Here is a 14,664-nt window from a genome sequence, read left to right as displayed (position 1 = left end):
ATTATGGAGTTCATCTTTAGCGCCTTCAGGGATCCTAAAGGGGCCGACAATCTCTCTCCCCATGATTCCAGCACAAAACATTACTCCACCTCCTCCTTGATGGCGCTGTAGCCGTGTTTGCGTGGGGTGTCCATCAACCAGCCATCCTCCACTCCATCCATCTGGACCATCGAGCGCTGCACGGCACTCATCCGTGAACAAAACAGTTTTGAAATCAGTCTTCATGTAATGTTTAGCCCACTGGAGCCGTTTCTGCTTGTGTGAAGTGGATAGAGGAGGTCGACAGGATGGCGTATGCACAGCTGCAAACCTCTGAAGGACCCTGCATCTTGTTGTTCGGGGGACGTTGGAGGCACCAGCAGCTTCAAAAACTTGTCTGCTCCTATGACAAGGCTTTTTTGCCGCTGCTCTTTTAACCTGACGTAATTGCCTGTAGGAAAGAGTCCTCAATTTGCCCTTATCAGCACGCACACGTGTGTACTGTGAATCAGCTACATACTTCTTGATTGCCAAGACACTTCATCCTGATCATCGCACAATGTTGATTGTAGTCATGCCTTGACCTAAACACTCCACAATTTGTTGCTTCTCAGCAGCCGACACATCCTTTTTCTTTCCCATTTTGGCAGAAAATGTAGGCTGCTTAATAATGTGAGACAGCCTTCTTAAGTAGTCTTGCCTTTCATTGGACACACCTGCCAAACTAGCACAGGTGTCTGCAATTGCTTACAGTGATATAAAGAGCCCTGACACACATCACCATCAATGAGTTTAACTGACAAACAAATTCTTCCCTTATCACTCCTAAACACTTTTTGCATAATAATTTGGAACACAGTGTACATGTGCTTTTCCACAAAACACCAGTGGTTCACGTAGTGAATCTTACAGTTCTAACTTGCCAACCGTGGTCTGTATGGAGTTGTTCAATAAAGGGCCCAAAATTAAGATAACATAGATGGGAGAGGTCTCTATGAATAGGAATTCCTAAGTATTTGATACCCTGTGAGGGCCAGGCAAAGGGAAAGTTGGACTGGATGGAATCCTATATGGATTTGGGGAGGGAGACATCGAGGGCCTCAGACTTCGCTGCATTGATTTTAAAATTTGACCATGTAACAAAGTGATCTATTTCAGCCATAACAGCATGGATGGATATATGTGATTGAGTGATATATACTAGGACATCATCAGCAAATAGAGAGCACTTGTACTCGGTGCCTCCCACCTCAATCCACCTAATATTGGGGTTATGGCGAATTGATGAGAGCAGGTGCTCCGTCACTAGGATGTATAAGAGAGGGGACAGAGGACATCCCTGCCTTGTCCCATTGGTGATTGTGAAAGGTGATGAAAATGTTCTGATGCACCCCCTGGGCCTTGGGACACCCGGAGCCGGACCCTTTTTGGTGGATGCTGGTGGTTGTAGTCTCCGTGGCGGCGACCCGGTTCCGTGGCTCAGGGTGGTCAAACCAGTGGCGGAACTATTTATGTGGTTTTGATGTTTAAATGTCCGACTACGCCACCCGTGGAATGCGGTCAGAGTGAACCGCCGCTGCAGGGCAGACCGCTGAGGCTGGTGTTGTGGGTGCAGCAGAGCGTAGCATAACTCCCCACGGGAGGAGTATAGCCTCAGGGCAGTGTATGCGGAGGATGGGGGTGATGGTGCAGGGCAGCAGCAGTAACGACACGGAGTCAGTGATGCAGTCCAGGGCCTTTACTCACAGTTCTTATTATCCAGACCACGTCTGCAGGTAACGGCTGCCCACGTCGTACTGTGCTCACCAGGTGAGGGGCTCAGACAACTCCCAGATAACTTTGGAGCGCTTCACAGGACCCCCTTTGTGTGTCCTTTGTCTGGCCTTTCTTACCAACCCTTCTGTCCGGCTGCCTCGGGCCTCCTCTTGGTAAACTTGGCGCCAGTTTCCCTGACCCTATGTGGTGCCTTCCTAGCGGGTGTAGCGAGGGGCTGCGCCACATAAAATGTCACAGCCTCCGGTTTCTAGCTGAGGGTCGTTTCCTGCCTCCACTAGTTTCGGGGACCGGTCTCCCCCTTTGGCCTGACCCCTCCACGCAGGTGGATTCGGGCGTGCGGTGGCGACTCGCCCGTCCGCACCCCTGGGATCCCTTCATTCCTCGTTCCTGGAGCCTTCTCCGCTCCTCTTCCTTCTCCCTCTTCCAGGCCTGGGCCTCTGTTACTAGGCCCGCCTCCGGAGCAGAGCTCATGCAGAGCCCCTGCTCCCTGCCACTTCTGCTCAGACTTCTCTGCACTGAACTAAGATGGTGCCCACCTTTTATACTCCCTTCTCAATGCACCCAGGAACTGCTTCCTCCCTGCTCCTGTACTACAGGGTTCCCCTTCCTCAGTGTTCCCTCCCCCCACTCCAGCCAGGGACAGGGTCTGTCGTGCCCATCTCAGAGGCATATTGGTCGCCCTGCCCCACGGCAATGTGGTGTAATGCATGCAGGTGTCGGGTCCTGATCCACACTCCATCCTTACCTGAGAGTGAGATATCACACCTCTGGGTGAGGTGCAATACATCTGTAGCAACCGAGCCCTCAGGGTGCTACAGTTCCATTTATCTTCAGCCTAGGTGACGTATTGTGATACAGGGCCGTGATTTTGGCTATAAAAGGGTCCCCTAGACCCCTACTCCAAGCTTTTTAAGAGAATCATATATGGCGTGCCAGGAGACTCTATGGAATGCTTTCTCAGCATCCAACGAGAGTATCTAATTACAAATTTTTAACTGCATCTAGCCCAGGAAATACTTTGTGCCTAGTAGCAGTGTCTGCTAGTCAGCGGATTATCCCGGCTGTTAAGCAAGCTACACCACCTGTAGTTTGGACACTTAATTTTTTCAAAGGGAATGCTTCGGGACCACGGGATACTCAGTGAAGAGCATCAGGAGGCACCCCAAGGCATAGGGGCTGGGACTGGCAGTAGGATGCCTTGCGGTGGACAGCCGAGCTCGATCCTTATAAAAGCTTTTTAACTGCAGCAGCTTTAGTGGACGCTACTGGAGCTGGAATTACGCGGCTGCTGGCATGAGACTTGCCCTCCAATAGATTCTTGTAAATGGATTTAAAGTGTATTCATTCAAATTAGAGAGACAATTTAAATTAAAAAGCTTAGAGCTGCCTCCACCACAGGGGGGCTCGCTCGACCCACCAGCGGACAGGCACCAGTATTGGGAGAGGGGGGCTGGCCGTCAGGGTTCACCGCGGCTCTGGCACAAACCCGGCGACACGGAGGTGGCACGGGCAGGAGCGGACTGAACGTGTCGGCTTCTCACTTTTTGGATTTTAGAAGGGCATGACATGCCTATATCTGTGTCTCCCCCTCCTTTTACTCCTCCACCTCTTTTCTTTTCGCATGACTATATGTACTTGTCACTTTTCCATGTGTTAGTTGTGTCTTCTGAGCAGTTTGTCAGCTTTTGGACACCTTTGAAGGTGTTTTCTATGTGTTTCTATGTGTATGTGTTAGCCTGCCATTGGTGTTAATGGTGTTCGAAGGTGTTCGACGAACAGTTCGACGAACAGTTCGGCGAACACACGGGTGTTCGACGAACCGAACCGAACTCGAACACTACGGGGGTGGCTCAACACTATACAGGAACTTACAGAGGCAGTTCCAAGAGCATCTGAGGAAGCATGGGAAATGAGTGTGGCAGAAGAAACTTCTGGGACCGAAGAACCCGTGGTCTCTGAGGAACAACCCACCACAAGGATGTCGACTCGAGAAGTGACGAGGCCCGTGATGCTGACGTATGAGATACTTGGTGAACCAAGTCAAGTGCCAAGGACTGTCGACTGGAAACAGGTATCTCTGCCTGCGGACCAGGTAAGCCCACTTGAGTGGTGTTCACCACCGAGAGGCAGTATAGAAGATGTTGCCTACTGGAAAGACTTATTTTCATGCTTTGATTTTTCTTAAAAGACTTTGTAGAAACAAAGAACTGTTAAAGCATAGATAGAGAGAGCTGGTTGAAGACATACGGAAAGCTCCAGCTGAAGATATGCTGATTGTTTTAATTGTGTTAATTGTTTATTTCTTACAGCCATCCTACAAGAAAAAGGTTGTAAGATTAGGTTGTTATCAATATTTATGAACGTTATACCAATTTCACAATGCCACTTTGTATATAAAGCTATCCAACTTTCACCACTGTCTCAGAATTGGTCAGATTGACCAATTAAGATGAATGTCGAGGACGACATTCAAAAAGGAGGGAAGAGTGTGACATGGAGAAGTAGTGCTGTTGCTTTAAAAACATTCAGCAACTATTAGAAGTAACACAAGCACATGAGACAGGGAGTGTTGTGCTCCAGGAGCATCCAGCAACTAGAGGGGTTAACACAGTCACAGGAGAAAGGGAGTGTTTTAGCAGAGCCCCAAGGGGATTGTGGGGAAGTTGTTTACTGTCTGACTGGAGCCTAAGAGAAAGGTGGTGTGTGTGTGTGTTCTGTATCTCACAGAAGCGCCCCTGCAAGTGAAAAGGATTCAAGTCAGGAGTGAATCTAAGCACAGGTCAGGTACAGTGCAGAGTGTTGTCATGCAAAAAGATAAGGACTGGAAGAAATGGTGTCACAGGGATCATCTCCCTCAGCAAACCCTCCCCCCTCCTCCATCTCACTGTGCTGTAAGGAATGCTGTGTTCATTAATGTGCCTTTGCATTAGAACTGTGCTGTCCTGTACTACTGGGAAGACTGTGAACTGCTGTGCTGCTAAGGAAACTGTACTGTTTGTCACTGGAGCCTGTTGCTCATAAGACTTAAGTTGCACTGGCTGTGCAGCTTCTTATTAAATGCTACTGCTCTACCGTTTATGAGGACTCTTGTCAAGTGTGTCTGGTCAGCAAGTGAAACAACCTACGTGTCTGTGCCTTAGGGTCAATACCCCTGTGTGCCTGAGAGAAGCTGCAGCACATGGTCTATGGTCACCCTGAGTAACGGTTCCCCCAGGATTCCAAATAATTCATGTAACCTGTCTCGCCCCTATCTGAACCAAGCGGCGTGCATGTAACATAAGGGTAAATACCACCTCATTGATCATTATCAAACATGACTGTACCAAGTCCAATACTGCCATTGGGGTCCACTTTCGCTAGAAAAAGGGAGAACCTCTTTAAATTGTGGTCGGTCTTTCAGAGTGCAAGGTAGTCAATAGTATGCAGCTATAAAGTAAAATTATTAAAAGGAGTCTGTCAGGACAAAATGACTGTTGAACCAAGCACAGGCACTCAGTGCACTCTTGTCATGGACCTTCATTGTTTTGCATAAACCTCAACCCCCTCTTCCTTGATTGGCTTTGCTGGAGTCAGAGGAGCATGGAGACTGATGGAAAACAAGTTGGTAGGAAGCTGCCCTGAACAGCTCAGTAGATCACTTCTCAAAGCCCACTGTATACAGCCCCATCCTATAGTACATCTCTCCTTCTAGCCCCTCTATATACACCTTTTCCTGAAAAATATCTGTCCTTTCAGCCCCTTCAATAGTCCCTTCCTACAGTATATCACACCTACCAGTCCACACTTCTCTGAGTCCCTCTAAATATAGCCCCAACCTGCAATACTTCACTCCTCAGCCCAATCCTACAGTGCATCACTCATCTTACTTATCAGCACGCATGCTCACCGCTGCTTCCCGGTATGAGCTCCTTATTGTAATGAAGGAGGCTCTTGCCCTGCGTCGGTGGCGCTATGAAGTAACGTCATTGCTCTGTTTGACATCCCCTGTGTTGCCCCACCTCCAGCGAGCAGCGCATCAGAAGCAGCCTACGGCTTTCCAGAGTAGTTGGAGCACAGAGCAGATGGTTATTTTCTCTGCTACCATTATTAACAGTATCTGTGGTGTTGTTATGCAGACGAAAGGAACTCCAGAAGGCCACACAGAGATGCTGGATGGTAGGTTTATACAGCCATACTTTTATTCTCTTGCTTCCGTTCCTTTCTCTCTCCGTTACCCGCTCGCTACCCTCCTCCTGCCTTGTCCCCTCCTCCCCATTACATCATCGTTACTAGGCAGAAACTGAAACAAGGATAACAGCCAACCAATCACAGATGTAGTAACAACATCACATCTCTCCTCTTCTCACAAAACAAAACAACAATAGAACTGGATAACGGTTCAAAAATTCACATTAGTACAAAGGGTTTTTTTTCTTTTTTTTTCTTTTTACTGCAGAACATAGTCCAAGAGGTGGGCTGGCGGTCTTCGATTTGCCCTCGCTGGATAGCGGTGAGACATCTCAGTCCCAGATGAACTTTCCGAGTCCTCTGAAGTATCCTCCCTTGGAACTGCTGAGCTCTGGGGACCTGGCAGGACGTCATCGCCATCTGCCTCGTCTGTTTCTGGGATATAGTCACAAAGTTTTTTAAAATGTGACACGTTCCTTGTGACCTGGCGACCGTGATCTTGAGCAGTGACCATGGTGCCTTTGACTTGTGTGACCTGAAAGGGTTCAGGATAGTATCGTGATGCAAACTTGTCACTAGGTCTTAGTCTTTTTACAAGGACCCAATCTCCCACCAAAACTTCCGGCGGCTTGCAACGATGACTGCTCTTATCTGCATACCTCTTCATCTTCTGTTTGGATATGGCATCCTTAGTAGCAATTGGTGTTTGAACAGGACTCAGCGGAACGCTCGGGAGTTTGACACGCATAGGCCTGTTGAACAGCGCAGTGGCGGGTGGTACCCCGGTAGTAGAATGGGGTGTAGCTCTGTACTGTCTAAGAAATCTGTGTAGCTCTTGCTGTAAATCCTTGTGCTCCATGGTAGCGATCCTCAAAGTTTTGTTGATTGATTGCATGAACCGTTCCACTTCACCATTGGCCTGAGGCCAGTAAGGAGTTATTTTCCTGTGAGTGAAACCCAGATAGGTTGCGAATGATCGAAAGTCTGTGCTATTAAAAGGTGGTCCATTGTCGGATTTCACTGTTTCCGGTATGTCATATGCCGAGAAGATCTTGTCTAATTTTGGTATAACAGCCCTGGCAGAGGTTGTCGAAACATGTTCAATGACTGGGAACCTCGAATAGTCATCCATGACAACCAGCAGATAGGAGTGATCCGGTAAAACACAGAAGTCAACACTAACAGCAGTCCACGGGCCCTCTGGCAGGGGTGTCATTTGTAAGGGTGCGCGTCTATGGTCAATTGTAGTTGCTTGGCAAGGTATGCAAGTTTCAATAAGTGCCTCTACTTTTTTGTCTAGTCCTGGAAACCAGACTTTCTCTCTCAGTAATTGCTTTGTTTTCACCACCCCTTGATGAGCCTCGTGGGCCAGATCCAGTACTCTGCTTTGATGCTTCTGGGGTATCACCAGCCGATTGTTACGCAACAGTAGATTTGAATCAGACACGGAGAGAGCATGTCCTGCATTAAAGAAAGCTGTCAAGTAGGTTGTTTGATCTGGTGTTTGGAGGCGGGCTTCAGCAAGAAAATTGCTCCAATTTTTAGATCGAACAGTCTCTATAACTAACTGAAGTTGGTGATCGGAATCCACCGTTTGTTGTATTTCCTCCATAGTCATGGCTTTTGGCACAGAATGTGCAACAATAAAATTGATATGTTCCTCTGCAAGGATAGTTGCTGGGATGTCGTCCTTGGTAGTTTGTGGTGTTGGGTGTCTCGAGAAGTAGTCTGCCGGATTACCAGCTCCTGCCTCGTATCTCAACCGAAACTGGTAGTTCTGTAGGCGGAGCAACCAGCGTTCAAGTCGTGGGGGAGGCTTTGAAGAATGTTTGTTGAAAAGCGGAATGAGCGGTTTGTGGTCACTTATCACTGTGAATTTATGTCCCATAAGGTACAGATGAAAATGAAGGCATCCCCATACAACCGCAAGAGCTTCCCTTTCAGTTTGTGAATAGCGTTGTTCTGTCTCTGTTAAGGCTTTGCTTGCATAGGAAATGGTAGAGACGTTGCCTGCTTTGGACACTTGTGTGAGAATTGCACCCAGGCCCACCGGACTTGCGTCCACGATAAGCTCGGTGGACTTTAGAGGGTCAAAATAGGCCATGACGGTGTCGCCAGTTAGACTGGACTTCATGGAGTCGAATGCTGCTTGGTGTTCAGTAGTCCATGTCCAAGGAGTGTCTTTTTTCATGAGTAGTCGCAGGGGTTCGGAGACCGTGGCCAGATCAGGTATAAATCGTCCACAGTACGTGATTAGTCCTAGAAAACTGTGAACCTCTGACACATTTTGAGGTTGGCTAGCTGACTTTATGGCAGAAATTTTCTGAGGCTCTACTGAAACTCCTTGCTCAGAAAAGATATATCCAAAGAAGCTTAATGACTTTTGGTTAAACTCACATTTTGACGGATTGACAGTTAGATTGCAGGCTTGCAGTCTCTGAAACACTTGCTCTAAGTGACTGTCATGCTCCTCTTGGGTTGTACCATATATAAGAATGTCATCACTGACGTTTAGGACTCCTGCTATTCCAGATAGAACCTGACTGATAACGTTCTGAAATATTTCTGCCGCAGATGAGATACCAAAGTTCAACCTCTTGAATCGTCGTAAACCCACGTGGGTACTAAAAGTTGTAATGTATCTGGAATCTGGATGCAACTCAAGTTGATGATAACCTGATTTTAAATCAATTTTAGAGAATACTTTTGCACCATTCAGGTCTGCGAGAATGTCATCAATAGTGGGCGTGATGTGCCTTTCTCTTTGAATAGCCAGATTGGCATGCCGCATATCCACACATAGCCGGATTTTACCAGGCTGCTTTGGTTTTGGTGCAGCAATAATGGGCGATACCCAAGGGGTCGGGCCTTCAACTCGTTCAACAACATCAGACGCTTCCAGATCTTGCAGTTCTTGCTCCACAAGTTTGCGGACATGAAATGGGATGCGCCTGTGAGGTTGAACAGACAGCTGTATTGACTGGTCAATATGCAATTTTATCTGAACGTCTTTTAGCTTACCGAGACCTTTAAAGAGATTGGGGTACCTCTGCATGATGTGTTGGGCCGAAGGACCCGTGACGCTATTGACCAGGTTGACCAGACCCAGAGATATAGCAGTACTGCAGATGAGAAGCGTGTCTGCGGAGCACTCTACTACATATACAGTGTCGGTGATGGACTTCCCGTCAGCTGCAAGTTCTGACTGAAATTTGCCGCACAGGGGTAGTGCCGATGCTGAACCATAAGGAAAAATCTTTAGGCTAGTGCTTTGTAGAGCAGGTCTGTTTGGGAGTCGGCTATAGACTGCACGGCTGATGACGTTTACTGACGCCCCCGTGTCTACTAGGGCTTCCACCGGACTGCCATTTATCAGGATAAGTCGCCTTGGACTGGTAAGTGCGTGCAGTGTTTGAGATCCCTCTGCAGTTACTGAGAATAGATAAGTACTGTGAGGCTCGTCAGTAAGCTGCAGCGTTTGGACTTTTTGCGACCTCGGTTGTACTGTGGGATGAGGGGATTGTGGTTTGGATCTACACACTTTTGCAAAATGGTTTTGTTTTCCACAATTATGGCAGGTGCCCCCTTTTACTGGGCAGACATTCTGGTGAGGATACGACCCTCCGCAGTTGTAGCAAGTTGCCCCCTGCGTACGAGGCACAGGCGGTCTCTGTGTTAGCTTTGCTATACAAGATGGTGCTTCCGCCTCGCACTCAATGTTCTCTATGAGTTTAGCTTGTTTTTCGGCGGTATCATTTACACGTGCTGTTTCAAGCAATTTTGCTAAAGTCATGGTGGGATCTCTGAGTGCTTGTCTCCGTAATTTAGAGGAGGTGCAGGTGTAATAGGTTTATTTTCCTCCAGACATTATAGCCACAAGCTGGATCCAAAAGCCCCTTTATCTATGCAGTCACCTCGGGAACTCATTGATCTTTTTAGCTAATATTATGTGTCAGCTGCCACCATTTATCCTTTCTTCAACGCACGCTGGCAGCTGAAAGTTGAATATGAGCAACTAAAAGATTAATGATTCACAGTAGTAGAGTTCTGTTTTTTTTTTGTACCATTATAGGGGAGACATTTTGGCCTATTAAGAAACCTAAACTGTATATGCATTATTGTATGATATACTTTATGTATTATACATATTACAAATGACTAGATATGTGCAAATATCTAACTTATTTCCATTGACCGAAATACTTTATGGTTTCAGCGCAATTGGGGTCTTTCAGGTGGATGATAAAGCAAAGGTAATATTACGACACACTGGAGAAATAACATGGATGCCACCAGCTATATTCAAGAGCTCCTGCTGGATAGATGTAACATTCTTCCCATTTGATTACCAGAACTGTACCATGAAGTTTGGCTCCTGGACATATGATAAAGCAAATATTGATCTGGTTATGATTGGCACAGAAATGAATCTGAAAGAATTTTGGGAGAGCGGCGAGTGGATCGTTATTAGTGCCCGTGGCTACAAGCATGAAATTAAGTACAACTGTTGTTCAGAAATCTACCAGGATATCACGTATTCGTTATACATCAAGCGTCTGCCATTGTTCTACACCATTTACATGATTATCCCTTGCCTCCTTATTTCCTGCTTAACAATCTTAGTTTTCTACTTGCCGTCAGATTGCGGGGAGAAGGTTAACTTGTGCATGTCTGTTCTTTTATCACTAACTGTATTTCTCCTGGTTATTACTGAAATTATTCCATCCACCTCCTTGGTGATTCCTCTGATTGGTGAATATTTGCTTTTTACAATGATATTTGTAACCCTTTCTATTGTTATTACTGTTTTTGTAATCAATGTGCACTACAGAACTCCCAAAACGCACACAATGCCCCAATGGGTCAAGAAAATCTTTTTGGAGAAACTCCCGAAAATCATGCTCATGACTCGACCATTGAAAGAAAATGTCAATGCCGTTAAACCTCATTTTATCACAGATAGCTTCAACATAAGTAGCATCAGCAGTTCTGAGATTAGAAGCTGTAATGAGCAGTTCTACTGCCAGGACAATTCTTGCCCTTGTGGACAGATGAAAAAATTGTATACATCTGACATTGCCTGCAACATTACCCGTGGGTCCAGTATGGAATCCTTGGACAATCTCCTCTCAAATTCAATATTATCATCAGAGCTAAAAGAGGCCATTGAAAACGTCCATTTTATCGCAGGGAACATGAGAGTACAAAATGAAGCCAAAGAGGTAAGAGGGATTTTCTGTATATACACATGCATGCTTCTCTACAAAGCTACTTCATTTTAGGAACAGACTGCACCTCAGTACAAAGGTAGGTCATGTGATCTGATTTTACGAGGACAGCTATTACCAATAAAAAGTAGTGCAAACAATCCATAATTCTGTAACTAGTACTAAGAAGACACTGTGCTGTGTGTTTTGTGAGCAGTGCAATATACCAATATATCAGCCATATATTTACTTTTGAAGATATCCAGATTACAAAGTTAGTGAGCTTTCCAAAACATAAAGATCCACTAACTTCTATATTGTTAAAAATGAATCCTAAAGTCAAAAAATCCTTAAAGGCTCTATTCACACCTACATTTTGAGTTCTGTTTTTCTGTTCTATTTTTGGAACATAAAAACAGAATTCGTATAGAAAACAGATTTGTTACAAAATGAACATAAACTAAAGCAGAATAAACAGAATAAAAAACCCAGCATGCAGAACATCTTTCTGCATAAAAAAAAGAAAAGCAAACGAACATAGTGATAAGGAATGGGGCCCTTTGCATTTGCTTTGTCACGGATGTTTTTCGGCTCCTAAAACTGAAGAACGAAACAGCTTAAAAGGCAGAGAACCGTAGTGAAAATGTCCCACTGCTCAAAGCCAGTATACTTCTGTCACTTATATAGGATTAAAATGAAATTGAAGCTAGCCAATGGCAACGATTGTGAATTGATCAATTAGCAGTGATAGTAAATGGTTAATAAGGTGGAAAATTAACCATCAAGTTCATCCTGTTATCCCGCAGTGTTGATTCAAAATGACAAAACAACCCCCAAGAGCTTTCATTCTATAACAGACCCCTTCAAAAGCCCCCATACACTTTAGAGTGCTGTCGGCTGAACAAAGGTTTGGCTGATGGTTCAGCGTGCATCTATCTTGCCTATCTCAACTATACATAGTAGGACTTACTCTGCCAACTACTCCTGTCTTGTCTATGAAAGAGCCACTGCCTCACATCTCTGGGGATTATCTCTTAGGCCACGGCCCCTCTATCAGTGTTTGATCAGTATTGCGTCAGTAATTGTTCTCATGTGTGGGAGCCAAAACCAGGTGAGGAACAATCAGAGAAAAGGTATAATAGAAACAAGTGCACCGATTCTGCATTTATCACCCACTCATGGGTTTGGCTCCCACTCCTGAGAAAAAATACTGACCGAATACTGACCAAATATTGATAGTGGGGCTGTGGCCTTAGAGGAAAAAAGGATCAACAGTCTGAAATTGGACATGTTATCTTCCTCTATTGGGGATACTGCAATAGAGAGGGGCCAGAAGACCATGGTGTCTGGTTTCACGAACTTCTGCACTGGTTAGAAGTACTTCACCATCTTATTAAACAGTGCAGGTTTTTTCTTGCTAGCAGTTCAAGGGTTAATCTGTTCAGTTGAAGCTCCTAGAGCTTTCCTACCTGGATTGTCTCAGCTGTTCGGTGTTGGCCACTCCCCTCTGTTAAATATGTTCGCCTCTGGCACTTAGGGTTTGCCCGTGTTAGTTTTTACTCCCTGGTTCTGAAGTTGGAGGTGTAGTTAGTGGTTGCAGTTGGCGTTTGGGGATTTGTTCAGGAGATTGTTGCTTGGAGTTTGTTTGTGTGCACATCCTCATTTTTTCCTATTTGGTTTCTCCTTCCTTTAACTCCCCTGTATCCCACTCTATTGTTTGGTGTGTGTATTTTGTATGGTTGGTATTTTCATTTATCCCTGTCCATCTTCGCTTGTTAGTCTGGTTAATGTGTTCCTATACACTTCAGCTTCCCACTACCCTGGGTTGGGGAGGGGACAGATTGGGGTTGAAACTAGAACATAGCAAAGCACTTGAATCCAGCGTCTCCACCTTGAGGAGTAATCTGGGGGACAGGGATAGACTAGGGTGCCCCTAGTCCCAGGGACCTGGTTAGCGCCAATAGTCCCAACACCCTCATGACAATTACCTGTCGGGGGAGAGTCGGAAGCCTCATACACATTAGGTGATCACCTGAACCTGTGAATATCAGCAAACATTAGTCTAATTTGCATGGGGGCCTTAAGATTATGGTAAATGCTACAGGTCTAGATAAAAAAACATCATTATACAGATCTCTATACATTCCATGAATATATTTGTTCATTGCGATTTTAACATGTATTAGCTCAAGCTAAATAACCTCGAGTAGTATTTCAAAAATAGAATTAAGATAGCTTGAAATGAAGTCCAAAATTCAAAGCACTTTCACTTGCCAGTACTGTGGTCAGTATTTTACATTAGTATTTGTATTCCAAAATCAGGAGTGAAACCTACAGAGAAAAACAATCTTGGAAAGATTTGCACATCTTCAGTGTTTTGGAGCCACTGAGATGACCAGTGAAAGAGGCCATAGTTCTAAAAAAAAAAACTTTTAGGATGGAACTTTTCCTAAAGTTTAGATTGTATAAAATAATATTCATTTTGATGTTCTTTTTATCTTTAGATCCAAAATGACTGGAAATATGTCGCCATGGTCATTGACCGCATCTTCCTCTGGGTGTTTGTACTGGTCTGCATTATGGGCACTGTTGGACTGTTTCTGCAACCACTTGTGTTTGGTGACTGATGAAGTATTAAAAAAGAAAAGTATTTAAACATGAAAAGTATTAATTGCACTAGATGCTTTTAATTGTGAATATCATACATTGAATATGTATAATTAAGAGGCTACGGCATGGAGATTAGGATAAATAAATAAAATTGTACAGAATCTTCTTTATATGCGGTGCCTCAATCTTGCTATGAATCTGTATGCTGACTGTTACATAAGCGATACATATATACAATACACATAAACTTCCAGCTACACAAACAGATGGATACATTCGTACACAGTGGTTTTACAGATATACAGCTATAGTGGGATTTGTAACAAAAGTTTATACACATTGTAGCAAAAAACCTGGGGATGTTACGGTATGTTGCATTTTTTTTAAATGACATGATGCCATATGTTAAAACATGGTAGTAAAAAACATGTATTTACATTCTAAGTTCACTGGACCCGGGAACATGAGTGTGGTATTTTCCACTGCTGCAACCCTATAGGACAAAAATGTACACATTTGAACACAATGTAATAGTGACTGCAGAGTGAAATAAAACTTTTTCTTTTTTGCTTCTTTGTTGCGGAGATATTAGCAATTAGATATCAGAATATTTGACACCTATTGAGTTAATTTTCATAAAGTCCAAGTGGGTGTTATCAGAAAGCTGGGATTGTGTACTTTTTTTCCCTGTGTGACCTTAGCCAATCACAAGCAGGGAAAAGAACACGCCCCACAATAGCTTAGAGCAGGTTTCTCAGTGTGTGAGACTTATAATGTCAGACAGCCCTGAACTCCTGGTTTAACCTCCTGCATGATTAGTAATTGTTGGGAGTAAAGCACAAATGATTATCACCTTTCCGATAAGGTCCCAGCTGTCTGTGTGGGGCAAGGAGTTTATCTTTGTCATATTACCAACCCTTCTATC

General features: G+C 44.8%; 1 protein-coding gene across 1 annotated transcript in view; it reads left to right on the top strand.

The window, feature by feature from the left end:
* Positions 1-14,194, top strand: part of LOC141166194 (neuronal acetylcholine receptor subunit alpha-3-like) — a 148,116-nt gene extending 133,922 nt beyond the window's left edge. Inside the window, exons 5-6 of the mRNA XM_073652651.1 lie at positions 10,139-11,144; positions 13,634-14,194. Of these exons, the coding sequence (XP_073508752.1) occupies positions 10,139-11,144; positions 13,634-13,756 (1,129 nt within the window). The 3' untranslated portion in view covers positions 13,757-14,194. The remainder of the gene's footprint in view (positions 1-10,138; positions 11,145-13,633) is intronic.
* The last annotated feature ends 470 nt before the right edge of the window (positions 14,195-14,664 follow it).

Source organism: Phyllobates terribilis, unplaced genomic scaffold (assembly GCF_046119375.1).
Source record: "Phyllobates terribilis strain yellow unplaced genomic scaffold, ASM4611937v1 Scaffold_11__3_contigs__length_659146591, whole genome shotgun sequence".
Lineage (NCBI taxonomy): Eukaryota > Metazoa > Chordata > Amphibia > Anura > Dendrobatidae > Phyllobates > Phyllobates terribilis.
The sequence above is the reverse complement of the archived record's forward strand: the minus strand, read 5'-3'. Positions and strand labels throughout refer to the sequence as shown.